Source organism: Phaseolus vulgaris, chromosome 6 (genome assembly GCF_051622355.1).
Source record: "Phaseolus vulgaris cultivar YP4 chromosome 6, ASM5162235v1, whole genome shotgun sequence".
Lineage (NCBI taxonomy): Eukaryota > Viridiplantae > Streptophyta > Magnoliopsida > Fabales > Fabaceae > Phaseolus > Phaseolus vulgaris.
In genome coordinates, this window is record NC_143503.1 from 32,200,150 (window position 1) to 32,220,602 (window position 20,453).

The 20,453-nt window shown below is 30.8% G+C and overlaps 2 protein-coding genes across 11 annotated transcripts; one reads left to right on the forward strand and one right to left on the reverse strand.

Annotated features, from left to right (window-relative positions):
- Window positions 1-683: 683 nt before the first annotated feature.
- On the forward strand, window positions 684-8,002 carry LOC137832247 (Pseudouridine synthase family protein). Of its 10 annotated transcripts, none has more exons than XM_090304066.1 (11): window positions 684-993; window positions 1,094-1,222; window positions 1,323-1,577; window positions 1,661-1,742; window positions 5,024-5,170; window positions 5,253-5,307; window positions 5,519-5,630; window positions 5,710-5,829; window positions 6,174-6,343; window positions 7,040-7,392; window positions 7,490-8,002. In XM_090304066.1, the coding sequence occupies exons 1-5, from the start codon at window positions 752-754 to the stop codon at window positions 5,069-5,071; spliced, it is 756 nt and encodes a 251-aa protein (XP_090160192.1). In that variant the 5' UTR covers window positions 684-751; the 3' UTR covers window positions 5,072-5,170; window positions 5,253-5,307; window positions 5,519-5,630; window positions 5,710-5,829; window positions 6,174-6,343; window positions 7,040-7,392; window positions 7,490-8,002. The 10 variants fall into 10 exon arrangements, with proteins under 10 accessions (XP_090160192.1, XP_090160191.1, XP_090160190.1 ...); XM_090304065.1 differs by having other exon boundaries at window positions 5,713-5,829; XM_090304059.1 differs by having other exon boundaries at window positions 685-993; window positions 5,055-5,170.
- Window positions 8,003-8,197: 195 nt separating this feature from the next.
- Window positions 8,198-16,417, reverse strand: LOC137832246 (beta-glucosidase 47). Its single transcript, XM_068640301.1, has 12 exons — window positions 16,112-16,417; window positions 15,885-15,951; window positions 14,654-14,712; window positions 11,358-11,433; window positions 10,934-11,008; window positions 10,773-10,860; window positions 10,430-10,685; window positions 10,078-10,193; window positions 9,727-9,979; window positions 9,540-9,642; window positions 8,941-9,049; window positions 8,198-8,796 (listed from the first exon to the last, which is right to left on the reverse strand). Exons 1-12 carry the CDS (start codon window positions 16,265-16,267, stop codon window positions 8,589-8,591), a joined length of 1,566 nt encoding a protein of 521 aa, XP_068496402.1. The 5' UTR covers window positions 16,268-16,417; the 3' UTR covers window positions 8,198-8,588.
- Between the last annotated feature and the right edge of the window lie 4,036 nt (window positions 16,418-20,453).

Genomic DNA, 20,453 nt, shown 5'->3' on the forward strand with positions numbered 1-20,453 from the left:
TGAGATTTGGTGCGTGGTCCGATAACAACCCGATAGCGGATGACACGATAGACTCAACAAACACTCATTATGATAGATTTTAATGACTGTGATATCATATTACGAAGTGAACTTTAAGCTAATTCAACTCCATAAAACCGACTCATGGAACAAGGTTTGCACCCACTTATATACAATAAAATATTTTCATCCCTAGTTGACGTGGGTTCTCCAAACTAATATTTTTCTATGAAAAATTGAATAATATACTCGTAAACTAAAATATCTTAATTGTAAAAGAACCAAATCTTTTATTAAAATTTTATAAGGGTCAAAATGCATATTTGCAAAATTATAAGAAAATTGAATTTAAGCCAACTTTTAAAAAGTAAGGGGATTAAGGCTTTTATTTCCTTAACATTTATAGTTACTACCTGCACCACCATAATTTAAAAATGGATAGTCTTCTTTTCATACTATATTGTAATGGTGACTTCGAATTATCCATTTCAGAATTTTTTTGTATCAACAGGGTGCAGCGGAGGAAGATATTTTAGTCTTTTTGTTGTTAATTTGAAGATGTAGATAGTAATCATGGCGGTGTAAGAAAAAAAGCCCAATAGTATTCTTCTTATTCAGGCCCAATGTTAAACCAAGTTCATGGATGGGGCCTAATATTCCAGCTCATAACAGGGATTGCGTATTTCAAACCAATAGCAGGCCCCATATAATTGCCAAGAAGAAGGTCGGAGTCGAAGACAGGAGAGCAAGAATGGGCTCGGTGGCAGTGACGGTGGCGTCAATGTTGTTCTCAGGCGTCTGCCGGAGTCTTGCGACGCCAGCAGTGGCGCGCTCCTTTCGCATGTCTCGAGCAGCACTTAGAAATCACCAGAACAAGAACGCACCGAGTTGGTGCTGTCGGAGTTCATACAACAGTTACACTGCAATCGCCGCTGAATCTGAATTCTCAAAAACCGACGCCGAAAACTTAACCGCAACTTCCTCTTCTAATAGGTACCTTAACATTCTTGAGAGTTCGCGTTGAGTCTTCAATAGTTACTTCCTTTCCACTACCTTCGCATTTTGCATGATACTGAACTTGCTTCTGTTTAAGTTTGCCGAAGTACGATCGATTGCTTCCATGTCCATTGCACAAAACTCCACCGAGAGTTGAACACTTAGTTGTATCAGAAGGAGGACCTGTTTTAGAACATATTTGCAAGGCTCTGGAACTTCCTCCTTTGTAAGCGTGTTTTCCATGTCTCTGCATATCGTAAGATTCATTATTTTCTCATATTTTCTTCACGCGAGTAATATTAAATGCTATGTTTCATTTTGTGAAGGTACGTTACTGATCTGATTCAATTTGGAGCTGTATACTACGCTCTTGTTTGTCCACAGCCTCCTCCGAGTGCTACTGAAGAACAAATTAGGGTATTCAAAGAAGTAACGGAACCTTCGGTATTGCGCCAAAGAGCTTCTATCAAAGGCAAAACTGTGCGAGAGGCACAAAAAACTTTCCGTGTAACTCACGCGGATCAATTTGTCGAGCCTGGAACGTATTTGCGAGTCCACGTGCACCCCAAACGCTTTCCTAGGTACACCTAGAGTTTAGTGGAATGAAATTGCTTTTTAGATTATTTTGGAAAGATGTTGTCCGACATTTTAAAGCCTTTTTTAGGTGTTATGAGATTGATTGGAGATCAAGGATCATATCTGTGGCGGAATCCTATGTAGTTTTGGATAAACCTGCTGGTACATCAGTATGTAATCAATTCCACAGTACAAACTCAGTTCATTAATTCTCGTATATGTGCATGGTACAATCGTTTCTGTAATTTTTTTAATGCTAGATAGCGCAGAGTCCTCTAGTGATGAAAAATTGATATTTAGATCATTTTAATTGGTTATCGACTGGATTTTTGTATTCATTGTCTCTGTCAGTCCTCAGCTTTCACTGTTTGCTCTAGCTTTTTGGTTTTACTGATGTCTCAGATTCAGCATACTACAATCGTAATTGGATTGCGTCTAACATTAAGTTTGGCCAGACTAGTTGAATGTAGGACCCAGATGGTATTAGAATTTAGGATGCTGAAATTTGAAAAATAGGTTTCAAAATGTGATTTAAGGTTTGAGGGATGGTTAGTAGAAAAGAACAGGGGTAAAAATATGCGGCTTAACAGTCTTAGATCCGCTTCTGCAAGTAATTTATGCCCTAATTGTGCCAATGATGTACAAATTGTCCCCGGGGGGTTGAACTAACTATTTGCAAGAGCCATCAAATGTGTTTTCCTTTCTAATAAGGATATCAATGTTATTCTCTAAAAATCAAAGTACTGCATTCTTGTGAGTGTTAACTTTTTTCAAGAGACTCCTTTCTTCCCTTCTTCCTTACAAGATGTTAGTTTTGTCGAACAAGTCTTACATGTCCTATTAGTTGAACCATTGTCATTCTGTGACACTCAAAATCAAACCACTCTTCAAAGTTACTCTCCTCCACCTCGTACATCAAAATCATCATCAACCTTTTTGATCACTTACCATCCTAGAATACAAGAGACGGGTTCGATGTTACAGGGTGAGTACTCTTATTCAAGTCCTTCACCACCATCTACAAATATCATGACTCCCAATAATGAAGATCTAAGATGACTCATTATTCTTTGAAAAGGACTTGGTCTACTCAAAATCATCATCCTATTTACAATTTTCTAAGCTACCATTAGTTGTCTCCTTCATTTTTCTCATTTGTCTCATGTGTACTTTATTACTATTCCTAAAAATGTATTTGAAACACTTAATCATCTTGGATAGTGACAAGCCATAATTGTTAAAATAGGCTCTTCACCAAAACCACACATGGGAGCTAGTTTCTCTTCCACTTGGAAAAAACTCCGTAGGATGCAAGTGAGTTTACACTATTAAAGTAAGATTAATGGTCAAAGGATATACACAAATATATATGGTCTCAATTAGGTGATACAGTTTATCCTATTGCCAAAATTGCCTTCGTCATACTTTTCTTGTCATGGCTGTTGTTTGCCATTGGGTCTTTTATTAGTTGCATATCATGAATGTCTTTCTTCATGGTGTTCTAACGAAGGAAATCTACATGGAACAACTTAAGTTTGTTGCTTAGGAAAAGTGTGGGTTAGTTTGTAAATTACGTCATTCTCTATGTGATGCTTGGTTTGACAAATTTAGCCACATTGTAAAAATTTTGGGTTGAAATGTAGTGAAGTAGATAATTCGAACTTTCTATTATCATATCTTTCTCAAAAGATGCATGTACTTAGTGTATGTTGATGATATATTCATTACAGAGGAAAAACATTTATATTCATTACAGAGGAAAAAGATGCATGTACTTAGTGTATTTTGATGCCACTAAAATTTCTCCGTTAAAGAAACATTTATGCATTCACTTCCACACCAAAGATCTTGAATGTCATAAATATTTTTTGGATATTGAAGTAGCTCAATGAAAGGAAGGTATTGTAATTTATCAAAGGAGATATGTCTTAGATATCTAAAGAAACATGTATAATTGATTGTAGACATGTGGATAGTTCTATAGATCCAAATAAAAAATTAATGGCATAGCAGAGTGAACCTTTCTCAAACCCAAAATGATATAGAAGATTTGTTGTGAAACTTATTTATCTCACTACTACAAGGTCTAACTTGTCCATTGCAATTGAAGTGGTTAGTTAGTTTATGCAGACTTCTTGTCTTGATCAGTGGTATGTTGTCGTTTGCCTCCTCAAATATCTCAAAAAGGCTTCAAAATAAGGTTCCCTATATGAAGATAAGGGAAATACTCAAATGTCTTGGTGGTATTACGATGATGATTGGGCAAGATTTCTTATAGACATGTGTTCTGCCATTGGATAATGTGTTTGCATTGGAGACAATCTTATCTCTTGAATTAGTAAGAAACAAAATGTAGATGCTCAATCTAGTGTGGAAGCTAGGTATAGGACAATGACGTCACTTGTGAACCTATGTGGATGAAGAAATACCTAGAAATGAAATTTTGTGAAATTTAGCATATGAGAATGTACAGTGATAACCAAACAACTATCCACATTGTTTCTAATCTTTTATTTCATGAGAGAACTAAACACATAGAAATAGATAGTTATTTTATTCAAGAAAAGTTGTCCAGGGAAATCTGCATGGAATTTGTCCTCCAATGATCAAGTTGCATATATTTCGACTAAGTCCTTGAAAGGACCTCAATTATATGTTTCATGCTTGGTACATACAATTTGTATGCTCCAACTTGAGGGGGAGTGTTAGAATTGTTTAACGTGTTAGAATATGTTAACTTGTTAGAATAGTTTAATTTATGTCTTGTAGTACCTATCTGTCTCATAATTGTAGCCTTTTCAGATCTTGTCTTTGTATCTCTAATGTAAGAGCACTTATAAATACATGAATTAGCTAAGAGATGAAGATGAATCAATCTCGAGAATTTTTCTCATACTTTCATTCTCAAGTCTAGACTTTAGCATCATAACAAAATTTAAAGCACCCAAGTAATGTAACTCCAAGGCCATAAATACCTGGTTTTTCCAAAATATATAAAAAATGCAAAATTTCTGAAATACCATTAAATTAATATGAGATCTCCATGGCAATTTCTTAGTTAGGTAGGATTTAAATTACATGGCCTTTTCTATTTCTTAGTCTCCCAATTTCACCATCTTTGGTAGGCTTTATGGTCCACTCACTTTCGTCCTTATGAAGGAACAACGACATTACGAAAGTATTAGACGTAGATACAAAAATCTCAAGAACTTATATATTTTGATTGATTTGATGTTTGATGCTCAATATGTGTGGAGAAAAATATCAAGCAGGATTCACTATTCTGTGTCAGCTTTAGGGTGGAGTATGGTTTAGTTAGGTTCTGTGCTAGTCTTGAATGGGTTATTCCTTAAAATTACCAAGAGACCCAACTCAATAATTCAATTTTCTTTTTAATGTGTCTTTAAATTTATTGATATTTTTACACAATTAAATAATTAATTGCTTTTAGTTTCTCCCAATTTTCTTCAAATATTGGTTAGGTGGGTGGCACTACTGACAACATTGAAGAAAGTTGTGCAACCTTTGCAACTCGAGCCTTGGGATTGACAGCCCCTTTGATGACTACCCATCAAATTGATAATTGCACCGAAGGCTGGTATTGCATTTATGTTAAAAGTAATTACAGCTCCTTGTCATTCTGATTGTCATAGATTGTAATGGAATGTCATTACTTGCAGTGTGGTATTGGCTAGGACTAAAGAGTATTGCTCTGTCTTTCATGGTAAAATTAGGGTATGTCTGATCCCATTTCTTATCTTATGCTAGAATAACCTTCTATTGGAAAGGGCACACTCATATAAGGCATGAGGGATTTAATCTCCATTGTGAGATGGGATTCTACAGCATTATATCGTGCATTTTTAATCAATTGAAAATAAAAATTGATTTTAACTGAAATAGCATTGTAATCGTTATTGAGTACTTGTGCAATCAATATTTTCAGGAGAAAAAGGTGAAGAAGCTCTATCTTGCTCTTGCATCTTCTCCTTTGCCAACGGGAATCATTACCCACTATATGCGCCCTATTAACATGGCTCCTAGACTTATTTCAGAAGGTAACCACATGAGTTTGAGTGATTAGCAATAGAAGTTGCTAAAGTGATTGTAAAGTGTGCTTTCATTGACTATCGTTAGCAGCATGCAGGAGAAGCAGGACCATGCCTCATCATGGTATTGGTGGCTCATAAGTGTTACTTTAGACATTAGATTTGGCTGATAGTCAATATTCCATTCCCTGAAAGGGAATAATAGAAGGTAGAATGATGTTGTTGAGAATAATATATATGTTTTAAACTATTTGATTGAAATTGAGATGTCATTTACTCTTTAACCCAAATATTTTGGTTAGGTGCATTACCCTAGATGGAAATTAGTTCCTTAATGAACATATGTGATTTTATGATATTTGACTGAGTTTAATTTGAATGGTTTAGCCTAGCCTAGTGTACTTCAGCAGCATGATTTGTTATTATTTGACTGAGTAATTTGAATGGACTAGGAATTTCTATCAAATATGTGCTTCTCTGTAACTAGGTTAGAAAGTTTCCAATAAGGGTCTTGTATTGTGGATTCAATCCAGTTGGTTGATTTGAATGCAGATTTTATCAAGGGATGGCTTATGTGTCAACTTGAGATCCAGGAATGCAGAAAGGTTCCCTGGCCAACTCCTTCTATACAGGACAAGTATTGTGTTGAAGATTGTGGGTGGCCTTATCAAGATTTTGCATACGAATGCAAAATCAACCTTCTTACCGGTCGCACCCATCAGGTCTGTTTAGTGGTCATTTTATGTACTGTTTGTATTTTTAGTGAAGGGACCTATTTTAATACGTATGTGTTGGCAGATTAGAATAAATAAACGTTAATCAATTCAAAAAATTTAATGAAGATATATAGTTGAGCGATATTTCTAATCCTCAAGTAAACTGATAACAGTTCATGATCTATTTTATTCTACATATTTTTTTTCTTTATCACGGCCATTGTTAGTCAAACAGTTATTCGGCTACTACAAATGACAAATGGTAGCTATAAAGTATACTGTTCTTGCCATTGTTGGGTCTAAATATCAGAATACACTTTTTGCAAGGAGGAATTTAATTTGAAAATATCTTCCCTCGTTATTTGGGCGGTTATATCTCCCTGAATCTGGTATCAACCACTTAAATGTTGTATTCTTTTATACGAATGGTGAACCTGCTGGTGGCCTATTTGGTAGTGTTTCGAAAACAGCTTATTTGGATAAACATCTCTATGAGTTCATGTATTAGTTAATTTTAACTTATGGTAGAAACTTATTTCTTTTTTTTTTTTCCTTCTTATTTTCTTCATTTTTAAGTGTTTATAAAGAAACTTATCAGAATATGGCCTAATTAGAGAATCTTGGAATTTCTTTTATTTGATCATCTTTAAGGATAAAGAAGCTATGTTTTGTACCTGGATAGTAACTTAAATTTAAATGCAGATTCGAGCTCAATTTGCTGCCTGTAGAGCACCATTAGTTGGTGATTCTATGTATATGCCAGCTGCAATTGGGGATATGAGTAATCCTGGACTTAATCCATTTGGAAAATACAAGAGAGATTTCAGTAGTGAGAGTGAAAAAGAAACGGCTGTTGTAAATTGGATTGCACAACATGGAAAAGAGCCAGGTGTTGCAATTGGCCTTCAAGCATGTCAAATTTCATGGGATGATGATGACCACTTTTACGAATCCGGTTCACCTTGGTGGAGGTGTTAAAAGGCTTGAAACGTGTGCTAGGGTTGAGAACAGGGATTCACCTTTATAGTTATGTTTTCATCTTGCCTCAGTTTTAAGTGAGTATACTATCATTCATTCTGATTGAAAATATCTTGATTCAGTGTTACAACTAATTTTTTTGGCTGAAAAATAAAGAAATGTGTCTGTACGCAGAAGCAGATATTCTAAAGGTGGAAGAGTGGTCACGAATCACTCTGTGCTGGTTTCTCCTTCTGTGAGGGTCAGAGTACAATATTTCCTAGAGGCTGTAGAGTGAAGGCAGTGGGATTTGCAGGTTTGAGACTAGAAACCCAAATAAAAGGAAAAGAAGAGGACTTCATGTACTGGTGAGCATTTTGGCACATTTTCTAGCAGAGTCAAGTCTAAACACGTAAACCAGAGAGACATTCATGGATAAAGAAGTCTTTTTTGAGAAGAGAATTTAGCTTTATATATTGTACTAGAGATTGAAGAAATGAGACAATGTCAACTTATTAGTAACATCTGATTAGGTCGTGTTATTAATATCTTAAGCTCCCGTCAACCTCAAATTTTTGTATTGTATTTTTCCAATCATTCGCTTTTCGGGCCAGGATGACTATCAATTGCTTGTACTAACTTGCTAATGATTTTGGAGTTCTTTCCCTTCAACTATTTTAATCAACATCATCAATATTTTAACAGATATTTAATATTGCATAACAAAAATCTAATGCCTGTTAATTATTGTTCATCATTGATTTTAGGTTCCACTACTTCACATGATTACATGCACTTCTAAGAGTATGTTTACTTCGTATTATTGTTATTATCATCATTTTCTTTCTGAAGTTTTAATCATCCATATAGGTTTCATAGAATATGTCTTTGAATCGACCAATATCAACTATAAATCCAAATTTCAAATTGTCTACTGTAATACATTACAAATGACAATTATAAAAATATTGAGTCCCAAAAGTCTAAAGAAAACAACAACAATAATCAGACACTAACTTCTTCCACCCCATTAATTTCTTGTCTCACTTAGATTTTACAAGGTCCATTCCAAAATGAGTGAATGAGTGGGAGGAGACCAAAAAAATTAACGAGGTATTGTACTGGAAGATGTACCAGAATAAAAGAACAAAGGAAGATATATCAACTATAAAGACCTTCTTCATCCAAGCATTTTGCTTCCCTTTCAGTGGCCCATTAATAATACCACTAAGGGAAAAAAACTGCTTTTATTCTTCCTTGAAAGTAAATTATATAGCACTCCATTGATTCTTTGTCACTCTTGAGTGTGACGAGTTTTCGTGCCTGGGCCAGAGGCATGAAGAGCAATGAAGTTTTTGTACCAAGAAGCAGACATTCTTGGAGTTCTTTGGAGAGTGTCATAGTCCACACGATGAAGTCCAAACCTAATTGAGGATCCATCAGTCCACTCAAAGTTGTCAAGCAAAGACCACAAAAAGTACCCTCTCACGTCTGCTCCTTTCCTGTTCATGCAACAACAAACATTTTCTTAACTGAAAGGGTGTTATTGCTTTCTAATAACTTATTTCATAATATTTTATCAAGACAAAAAAAATTGTGCAAGTTTGGTGTGTATATTTTCCAGACTAAGATGGGTATGTGAACACCTTATTGCTCTTGCCAAGGAATCCAAGTAAGCACGCAAGTAGTCTATTCTGTCCACATCATTGATAATTTCTTTAGTGGTCATGTTGGCGTTCTCCTTCCCCCCAACTCCTATGCAAGACAATATATACAGAATAAAGTTTTATCAATTATTTCTAAGTTGGAAAACTCAACCAAATATCATATGGAGACTGACCAGAGAAAAAATATATTTTGACAAACGTTTTTAAAATACGGCTACTTCAAAACTCTTTTTTATTAATATAATAACAGTCAAATTTTTAATTCTTTATGTTTATTTATATTTATTATTATTATTATATTGATAAAAAAAAACTGTTAAGTGGTTATATTTTAAAAAGAAAATATTTACTAAAGCTATATGCATATATACCTGTCGGCCTTTAATATAAGATATATAAAAAAAATATTAATCCTTTTTGTAAGCATTGTTTTCTTCTTTTGTCCATATTAATAAACTTATAAGAAATAACTTAACAAAATAAATTGAATTGATTATTTTCATTAGAACGTGTAATTAGGTTAGAAATGTTTGTATTAAAGATTGGAGGAAAGAGTGATGGGTATATGTACTACTCACCATTTTCAGTAAGGTATATTGGTATGTTGTTGAATCTCTCCTTAATGTAAGTCACAATCTTCTCCAGTCCTTCTGGGTAAATAAACAACCACTCAAGTGAAGTCTGCATGCATTAACTCTGTGATTAACATTATTTTTCAAATTGAAGGTGCATGCTCTTCAATCTAGAAAAGCTATATATACACACCGGTTTTCCAATGGTCATGCCATTGATATGAGCCCATGTTAGAGCATAACCTTCTGTCCTTGTAGACCCTAGTCCTGGTTCACACTCTGAGTGGATGCAGTCCTTAACAAAGTAACTGGTATAGTGGTTTACTCCAATGAAATCTATTGAAGGTTTCAGTTTTTCAAGCTCATATGGAACTGGTGGAAGGTCTTTTCCCAATATTTCACGCATTTCCCTTGGATACTCCCCTCGGATAGCTGGGTCCAAAAACCTACATGTTTCATTCACCACCATAACACAATCTTCAAGAGCCCATGCATGAACAACATGCATTCATGCATATTCACAAAATATAATAAAGCTATTTACCAATTCATATAAAATGCTTGAGCTCTCTCAGCAGCTATCTTGTCTTCTGAGGAGTTGCTGATGGGTTCAAACCACATAGTATGCACTGCCAGTCCAATTTTCCCTCCCTGTTTTTTCTGCCATTCAAACGTTTCGCGTAAGATTGCTGATATTTGGACAACTACAAGTTTTAAACTCTTTATTCACACTACCTATTTCTCCCCCTCTATCTTTTATAACTAACCTTCCATAAGAACAGAATTTCAATATATAATTCTAAAATTATTATTTTTAATTCTGAGATTAATAATGTCACACTAATCAAAGTATATGAAAAAATATTTAGGTAACATAGAAAACTCATATATCTTACCTGATATTTGGTTCTGTAGAGACCAACTATAGAGGCATGGGCTAAGAGAAAGTTAGAACCTACAATAAAAGGTTCCTTCTCTGAGTTCCCACCAACGGAACAATTCCCGAATGAACCAGAACAGCGACCAGGTGGCCATATCCCTATTCTATAGCCACGAATAAATGCAACGTTTGGTTCATTAAATGTGATCCAGTATTTCACTCTGTCACCAAAGTTCTTGAAGCATATGTCTGCATAATACTTGAAATCCTCCCTACAAAAATCAACGTTACATTTACCATAATATTCGTGACCACACTCTTTTATTCTACTTTTATGTGTTGGTATCAGAAGTACTTACGCAATCTTAGGACTTAGCCAACCGTCATATCTATCCACAAGTTCTTGAGGAATATCATAATGTGATATTGTGACAAAAGGTTCTATTCCTAAATCAAACCAGAAAAGAAGAGTTAGAGATAGAAAAAGTATATAACAATAGTGATAACAAAAGAATGAAACCTCTGGAGAGAAGTGTGTCGATTAGCCTGTTATAGTAATCAATCCCAGCCCGATTCACCTTGCCGAATCTACCCTCTGGATCAAATTTGTAATGTAATATTAGAGATAGAAAAAGTAAATGCAGCTTGTTATTTTTAAGGATTCAAAATTATTACAGTCTTAACCTTTCAAGATAATTAAATTAACTAATGTTTTCAGCTTTTGATGCAATATTAATTATTGTATTTATAATTTCTTTTCAGCAAGTTACATCAATTCAATATTTGTATTTTCAACTGATAATAAGACCAGTGTTTGAGAAGATTATTTTAATGTCAACAAAAGTTCAGAATTATGATATGTGAGAATGAGATTGTACAATTAAAATTTTAAGAAATTAAAATGAAAAAGTTTGATTAATTTTTTAATAAAAAAGAAAACTTACTGGGGAGAATTCTGGCCCATGATAATGAAAACCGATAACTGTTGACTCCAATGTAATCCATAAGATCCACGTCTTCCTGTTTTTTAACTCATATCCATTGAACAATTAGTTGAATTGTATCACTCAAATTAATTAAGACCAAAAAAATCATGCATATATTATACTTAACTTTAAATCTAATTTCAATCTAACTATTTAAATTTATATTATATTTAACTCGAGCTTTAGATTAATTTTTTAAAGATTCAAATCATATTTTAGTCATATCTCAACACTAAACTCTTAAAAAGTATATCATTCACTCTTACAGAAGTCACACACCTATTAAAATATTCAAATGGAATAACAATCACCATTTCTTAGAAGTATTTCAATCGACGCAACTAAAAGTTTGACCTTGGATCCGTGTAAAGTTCCGTCATGCTTCTTTTCCTTATTCTAATTGGATTTTGGATCCTTTAACTTGTGTGAGGTTGGTTCATTAATGTAGTTAGATATTTGTATTGGTATCACCTTTGTCTATCTGGTAGGAATTACTAGTTAAAAGAATAGTAATGTGTTTTTCTGTATAAGGGTTGTATCACTTAACTTTCATTTATTTATTTTTTATTATTGATAAAAAAAAAATCATCATTCCTAATTTCACATTAAACATGCATTAAATATTAAAAACTAATTTATTTTGAAAACTATCAATTAACTACAAATGTTTATGACATATAAAAAGTGTCAATAGGTTTTTATTGTGAAAACTAGTTTTAGTAAATATGGAGCCATTTTAAATTATTTTAGATTTAAAATCAATATCAAACTAATTTTTAAACATTCAACCTATTTTATCTTTAAAATATAAAAAAAAAATCAGTTAAATAATTTATATTTAAATTAGAAAATTCTAAACTGATCATTTAAAAAATATAAATATAAATTTATCTAGATTTGAATTGGATTTTTGAAATTAAGGCAACCACAGTAATGCAGGTTGCCCATGACATAGACTCATTTAACGTAAAGATGCATTCACCCAAATCAATAGCTCTTTCTTTGACTTTTGTGCCATCTTTAATCAGATCCACATCTTTTTTCTTTTAAATTTTAATATCCACCTACATGCCTTTTTTCTGAAAAATTATTATAGTTTCAATTTTTTTAAAAACAAATTTAGTTCATTAACACTCTCACTTTATTGAAACATTAGTTTTTTTTTTATATTTTACTTATCTTTAAATTAATTATTTTTACGTATTAATAAAAATAATTTTTTATGAAGGCAATTATTTTAAGGAGAGATATGTTTGGAGACAATAGGGTGCAGATATTTTACACATTTATGTTATTTATTTGTCTCTCTTATTGAATGGAGCAACTTTTGGAGTCTCTCAAGAATGGGTACCCATAAATGCTGGTTTGGGTGGATATATGATTTTTTATTAAAGTTATGTATGAATCATAACTTTTTGTGTGTGTAATAAACCATCTCTGAAATGTTTCACAATTATTCTATTTTTTTAATAAAAAATATTATACTAGCATTATCATGATCACCATAAAGTTAATATAACTATTAAATCCATCAAAAAGCATTAGACATTATATATTTATTGGCACCAAATAGAAGAAACAATAGAAATTGACATCTTATCTTTAACTAAAAATATATGAATTAAAAATATTATATTTCTTTATCTAATATTAAATTGTAGGTTTACCAGTCATTTCAACTTATTTAAGTACGGTCTATATTGAAATGAAAATCTAACAACTAAAAAATTATTTTTGATTTTAGACTATATTTGTTTTAAGCTTAACTTGTTAAATTGCAAGGTCTAGTTCAAGCCACGTATTTTATGGATTACGATTCTTTTTAAGTCCAACTTGTTCTTATATAAAATCGCCGAAATTGGTTCCATTTCAAAATAAATAAATAAATAATAAAAATAATTTAGATAAATAAATAAATAATAAAAATAATTTAGATAAAAAATAAATAATAAAAATATTTTTTAAAATTTAATTCTTATAAATAAAACTAAATTTATTATTACATGTAAATTTATATAAATTATAATATATTTACACATATTTAACGGAAATAATGTTATTCAATTACTTTTAACTTAAATTATTTGTTCTCATCAACCTACCTGCATCCATTTGATTCGATGTACTAAATAAAACAACCTTAATTTGAATTCTGTTATTTTTTTTATCCAACCCAATTTTATTTATCGACCTTGTTAGATTATGTTTACTTTGATATCTCCCCCTAGATTGCATGTGGTTAAACGAGTTAGTCAGAAATCAAGAGTAAAATATAAATAAAATAACAGTCACTAAATAAACAAATATTGACTTCTCCTCTTTCAATGGACTTTAGTTGCTAATCATTGTTTAATTTCATGTATGATAAAGTCCAAACAAAAGATGTTGGATTGAATTGAAACAAGGAACCAAATTTGTTTAAATCCGCAAGTTATGTGGACTTCACTGAAAAGGACTCATTTATTTAGGTTCTACATTAAGCTCACAAATATATTTTTAAAACTAAAAATTGAATAATGGTGCCCACAATTAAAAATAAAGGATGAGAATTGCATAAAATTTAAAACTAAAGTTATAAACAATTAAAATTATGGAGTTTAAATTTAAAAAAAAAAATACTAAAACGACCGATTTTATAAAATATAAGTATAAAAATTACAAATAAATCTAAATATTTTAAAGTGAAAAGTGATGGAAGACACTGGAAGCTTTCAAACACACATCCTTCAAATTATAATTGAGGATTGTGTTTTCTTTTAATAAACTGATAATTATTTGTGTCATAAGTTTTCCTTGAGAAACAAAGCGTTTATGTGTATTTAGACTGTGTAGAGATTTGAGATAGTAGATTTAGAATAATTTGAATAGAAAGTGTGAAAAATAAAATTGTTTGAATTGAAATAAGTTAAAATGTTTTTGTGATTATTTTTAAAATTTATAAGTGATATTGAGAATAAAGAAATGAAGTGATGTGAATTTTTTTTATTTTATTATAATATAATATGAATATGAATATGAATATGAATATAATATATATTTAATAGTTTGTTATATATATATATATATATATATATATATTTTTTTTTTTTTTTTTGAAGTGTAATTCTTCGTAAATTTGAAGAAAAAAAAGCTGAATTATTTTTATCTCATTTTCTGTTTTTTTTTTTTTTGTAATTTATGGCCTTTTTCTTCTTCTTATCAGTCGTAGTAAACATGACATTAGTGAGGCAGAAATAGAAGTAAGACGATGATACCTTATAACGATGGTAATGATCATCAGCAACATCACCATTACTTCCATCAATTACAGCTCCTGAAATGGTAGAAGGATGTACTATAGTATAAAAGTCCAACAAATGTTAACCTAAATTTATTATATATAAATATATATATAAAGATATTTTGGAAATAGAAGAAAAGAATTTAGGAAAACCCTAGTTTAATAATAAGACTATTTATCAATTTAAAAGATAGTTGAATGAGGAAAAAAAAATAGAGCAGAAATTTAGAAAACCTACTTAGTAGTCTTAGTATTAGTATTTTGTAGGTTTAATGATAGTTAGTGTTACCAGTGTTTTTACCGATCTAGATCTATCATTGGTATTTTCATTCACGTTTACCTAAATAAAATATTAAACATTAAACTTCATTCTAAAGTGCCTATGTCCTATGGAAGAAATCCTAAAAATTCCCACCAACAACTCCAACACCGGCACCACTCTATCAGCGCCGCCCAGTGCCGCCAGCCTTCGCGCACACTAGGTCAGACGCCACAACACCGCTCGCGCTCCAACCGCCGCGCCGTCCAGTGCCGTCAGCCTCCGCGCACGCCAGGTCATACGCCGCAACAAGAGCAAGCGCCAACCCTAGCAAACCCAAAACACTCCCGCGGCCCAAATTCCTGTTGCGCGGCCTAATTTTCTGCTGTACCCTGCAGCCCATTTCTTGCTGCACCCTATCACTACCAAAACACTCTACCCCACAATTAAACAAATGCTCAAACGGTCCAACCCTAGCCCAGCAAGCACCAGCGGTCCAATTACGATTAAGATCCCATTTTGAAGGATAAAATGTTTTCTGGGACAAATAGTAATATTAGGATAGACCAATAGTAAGATATTCTTGAAATAAAAGAGAAGAGAAGAATTTGGTAATAATAAGACTATTTAGGCTTAGAATTAGTTAATCATAGTATAACCCTTTACTGTTATATCACCATCCATCTATATTTATCAATTTAAAAGATATTTGAATAGGTTGAAGTTAGAGATTTAGATTTTGTTTGTATAGAAAATGAGGAAAAAAAAAACAGAAATTTATAAAACCTAGTTACTAGTCTTAGTATTTTGTATGCTTAAAGATAGTTAGTTATAGTATAGGTAGGAGTGTTTTTACTGTTGTATCAAAGCATGTACCATTTGATTCTTTTTTCAATAAACAATAAGTATATATTATACAAAAATAATAATGAGTAAGAATGTGAACCTGGCTTATGGGTGAAAACGTCCCAGTTATTTAGCCCCTTTCCATCACTCAAGTAAGCTCCCTCAATCTGCAAAATTATTCATTATTTCAAATATGCCAAGCTACGATCACACAACTAATTTGTAACTTCATCTCACAAAATCAGTTTGAAAGATGAAATATGAACATCTTGAGTGTGGAAATGTGAATGATGTAACAAAATTATAGAAAGAGTTGCAGAAAAGAACCTGATATGAAGAAGATGCAGTTCCAAAAAGAAAGTTGGTTGGAAATGGAGAGGAAGTTGAATGGTCTTTGAGGGATAGAAAATCAGCAGCACCCAATCCCAAGAAAATGGAGATAGAGAAGCTTAGTGCAAAGAGTGGTAGGAGTGGAACTTCCATATTTTCTGTGTTTAAGGGAATGTCGACTCACACATACTTATATATAAGCACATTGCCCATTACCAACCAATAGAGAGCATAACGTCTGAGAAGTGATGAAGCTAATCAAGGGACATTCATGGATCACAAGGACTATTTTGTCATTTGCCTGTGGTCTTGAGATGGGCGCTTTAATATTATTCTAGTAAATATTCAATTTCCACCTAAAAAATAGTGCACTAGATAATAGCTCTTCTATTCAAATTTTCATGTATATTGGTTTTTCATTTATACTTGTATCTAATAATAGCCCCTTGTAAGCATATATATTAGTTTTGTTTTATGATAGTATGAAATTGAGAATCTGTGTTTCATGATTTTGGAAATGATTATTTATCAAATATGAAAGAGACCCGTTTAACTTTTTTAAATGAAAATATAAATTAAAAAAATATTATAAGATGTTTTTCATTTCAGTTTGGTTTTTGTCATTTTAATATTAATTTTTTTTTAGTTTCTATGATTAACTTTTGTGTTAAACCTAACAATAACGATGTTACTTTAAATTCACAATCGTGTGTGTTTATCGTTATTTTGTTAAGGGTTGAGCTGTTCTTGTTCTAATCATGGCGGAGACCACACTTGTGTAGGGTCCAACACAAGCACCATGCAAAAATTTAAAAATATATCATAAAAATTATCTTTACATTTATCAACATTTCTTTCTAATAATTTATTTTCTGATATTTTTCTTTTCGAAGGCGATTCATCGTAGATACTCTCAGGTAGAATTTTATTTAATCTATGATATAATTTATAAGAATAATAAACGAAATATTTATATTGATGTGCACTTTCTGTTAAAAGGAAAAAAAGTTGTTGACGAAGCAAAAACGTGATTGGTGATGATATTATATTGGGCTAAATGTTAACGACACGTTTTTTTTAATTCTTTATTTGAAATTAATTAAAAAAATATTATTTGTTAATATAATTTCAAAACCTAGAGAAATAAATGTAATATGAAATCCACTAAAATTAATATTTTTCAATAAATTTATAAGTTATAAAAATATTTTTTTACAAAATGTATAGCCTACATTCCTCTCGGTGTAGTTGATACCAACTTTGTTACCTAAAACGAAAAATCTTAACAAGTTATTTATTTATTTGTGTTTCTTCCTTTGGTATTTTATTTATTTAATTTATCTTGTAATAAAAAAATAATATTATTAGAAATTTTATTAATATATAAATTTTGTAAAGAGGAAATTAATTTGTCAAAAAATATAAGGGATTTAAATGAGATGAAGGAAATAAAATATAAATATTCTATTATTTAAGTTTAAAAAAAACTTATAAAAAAATTAATTATTTAAACTTAATTTTATAAAAATTATCATCTCTTTAAAATATTTTTTTAGGCGGATAGGCTTGCACTTATGACTGCTAGAATCATTTCTCCTAATTAATATGAGTTTGTGCAGGATAGGCAGATTTATGATTGCATTGGTATTTCTTCTAAAGCTATTAACATGTTTTCTAAAAAGGTTAGAGGAGGTAATGTGACTTACAAAGTTGATATTCATAAAGTCTTTGACACTCTGAGTTGGAAGTTATTATTATTAGTTTTGACACGCTTTGATTTTCACCCCTCGTTTGTCGGTTTGATTAGTACAATTCTTCGTTCAATTATGCTTTCTATCAGAATAAATGACAGTTTGGTGGATTTTTTTCCTTGCAGTAGAGGTGAAAGACAATGATCCTTTTGTCTCATTTACTTTTTTATCTTGCTTAGAAAGTTCTTAGTAGAGGTATCTCTAAGCTTATGAATGATAAGACAATTTTACATATGACTAATCCGTAAGGTTATCTCACTCCCTCTCATATTTTATATGTTGATGACATATTTGTTTTTTGTAGGGAGATATTAAGTCTCTAAGAAATTTTAGTATTTTTCTTAAAACATATATGGTGATTTTTTTGGATAATATGTTAATAACTCTAAAAGTAGTTTTTTCATCATGGATAATTCTACAAGATTTGTTACAAAAATTCAACATATTATTTTTTATAGTCATGCTTGTTTGTCTTCAATTATTTATGAGTGTTTATCTTTGTTGGTGCTTAACCTTTGATTGATAAAGTCAAATTGAAGTTAGCATCTTGGAAAGCTAGAGTAGAGTTAAACGTTTGTGATGTTGATGTTAGTGATTGATGAAATGAGATATAAAATTTAAAATTTAGACAATAGAAAGTGAACTTAGAGTTAGACACTTGATATATGTTTAGTGAATAAATTGAATATGTAACATAAGAGTATATAGATAATTTGTAAATAAATTTTATAAATTATGGATATATATATATATATACTAAATTACCTTTTTATTATTATGTGGTTTATATTACGATGTTAGTATAATAATTGTGTTCTTACATAAAAATATATGTTATGATTAAATATTAAGTGATGTATGTATAGAACTTCGTGAAGAGAAAAATAAAATTACTTAAAATGTAAAATACTAGTATGTATGAATATAAAGTAAATGTAACATTTTTTGGGTGTTTCAAATTTCATCCATCTATTATACATAAAATATATTGATAATGGAAGACTAAATCTTTCTTAATTAACATAAAAAAGATATTGAAAAATTGACGTAAAATATTTATGATTATGCTAATTTTTTTCATTAATTCTTTGTTACTATAGCGAAGATGCTGTTTTAATAAAATCAAAATATTTTTTTATTTTGTGTAATGTTACTATTTTTATTCATGTAATTAAAATGTGTAAGCTATTGTGGGCGTGAATAACTATAGATAGTTCCACTATTATCAACAGCCCATTCCACGTGCACCCGCTTCCCAGCCTCGAAATATCTGCCCAACAACCGACAATCACTTTTTTATAAAATATCTTTGTGGTACGGAAGTTCAATAATTTCTCAAAGAAAACATTTCTTAAATATAAAAAAATTATAAACCCTAAATAATAGGATACGTCTAAATAAACCTCATACTTTGAAAGATATAGAAAATTTGTTGACAAATTTATTTATTATATTTGTCTTGTCTTTTGCTATTCATCTGGTTGGTCATTTTAGGTAAGCTCATTGTCTTGTTCATGAGAATATTGGCATTATTTCACATATTTAAAAAAGAGAGAGAAACACTTATATGTACTTATATGTTATATGAAGATAAGAGAAATACATGGATGTGTGATTATTATGATGATTTGATAAGATATCTCATTCAGATATTCCCATGTTAGATATTTTCGTTTTAAGGTTTTAGAACATAACTAGTAACTTAACTACACAAGGTTAAATATTTTTTTTTGCAATTTAAAGAAAATGTCTTAAATATGAGTTTTGTAGAAAATTTATTCTCGATGTCTCAATAATACAAAATACAAAAAAGATTAATTGTAATAATCCTATTAATTTGAATCATGACGAGAATTAACACATTTCTATAAATATATCGATCAATCTCAAATTAAAGTTTAGACTTAATAATATTTATTAATCTTAATTATCAAATATTAGAAACTAACTTGAGTGTTGGAGAATCAAACACTTCTCCTATTTTGAGTGAAAATTGAAAATCGAGACATTTATAATAGAACGGATATCAAAGAGACTCAAAAATAGAATTAACATTAAGAACGAAATCTTCCTAACTTATATAAAAACATATGATATTATTTAGTTGTCACCTTGTATAAATAAAATAATTCTTATAACGATTAAGACTTTTGTGATTTTGTTTAAGATAAGTTGTTCTTGAAATAAATTTATATAAAATTTATTAGTAAATATATTTTTACTAAGTTATTGAGAAAATTTACAATTTATATTTTGAAACATATTTTTATGAATACATAATTAGGTGGAGCTTTTCTCTCATATTTTCATTCTGAAATCTACATTTTTGCATCATAACAAAATTCTAAGCTAATGTAACGCCAAGGCCATAAATAAGTATTTTGGAGATATATGAATACTACAAAATTTCTGAAATGGCATTAAATTAATACGAAAACACCATGACAGACAGTTCTTAGTTAGTTAGGATTGAAAGGTTGTTTGTCTTTTCGTTTCACCATCTTCGGTAGGCTTTCTGTCCGTTCACTTTCATCCTTATCAAGAAACAATGGTATTACGAAAGTATTAAATATTAAATATAGTTACAT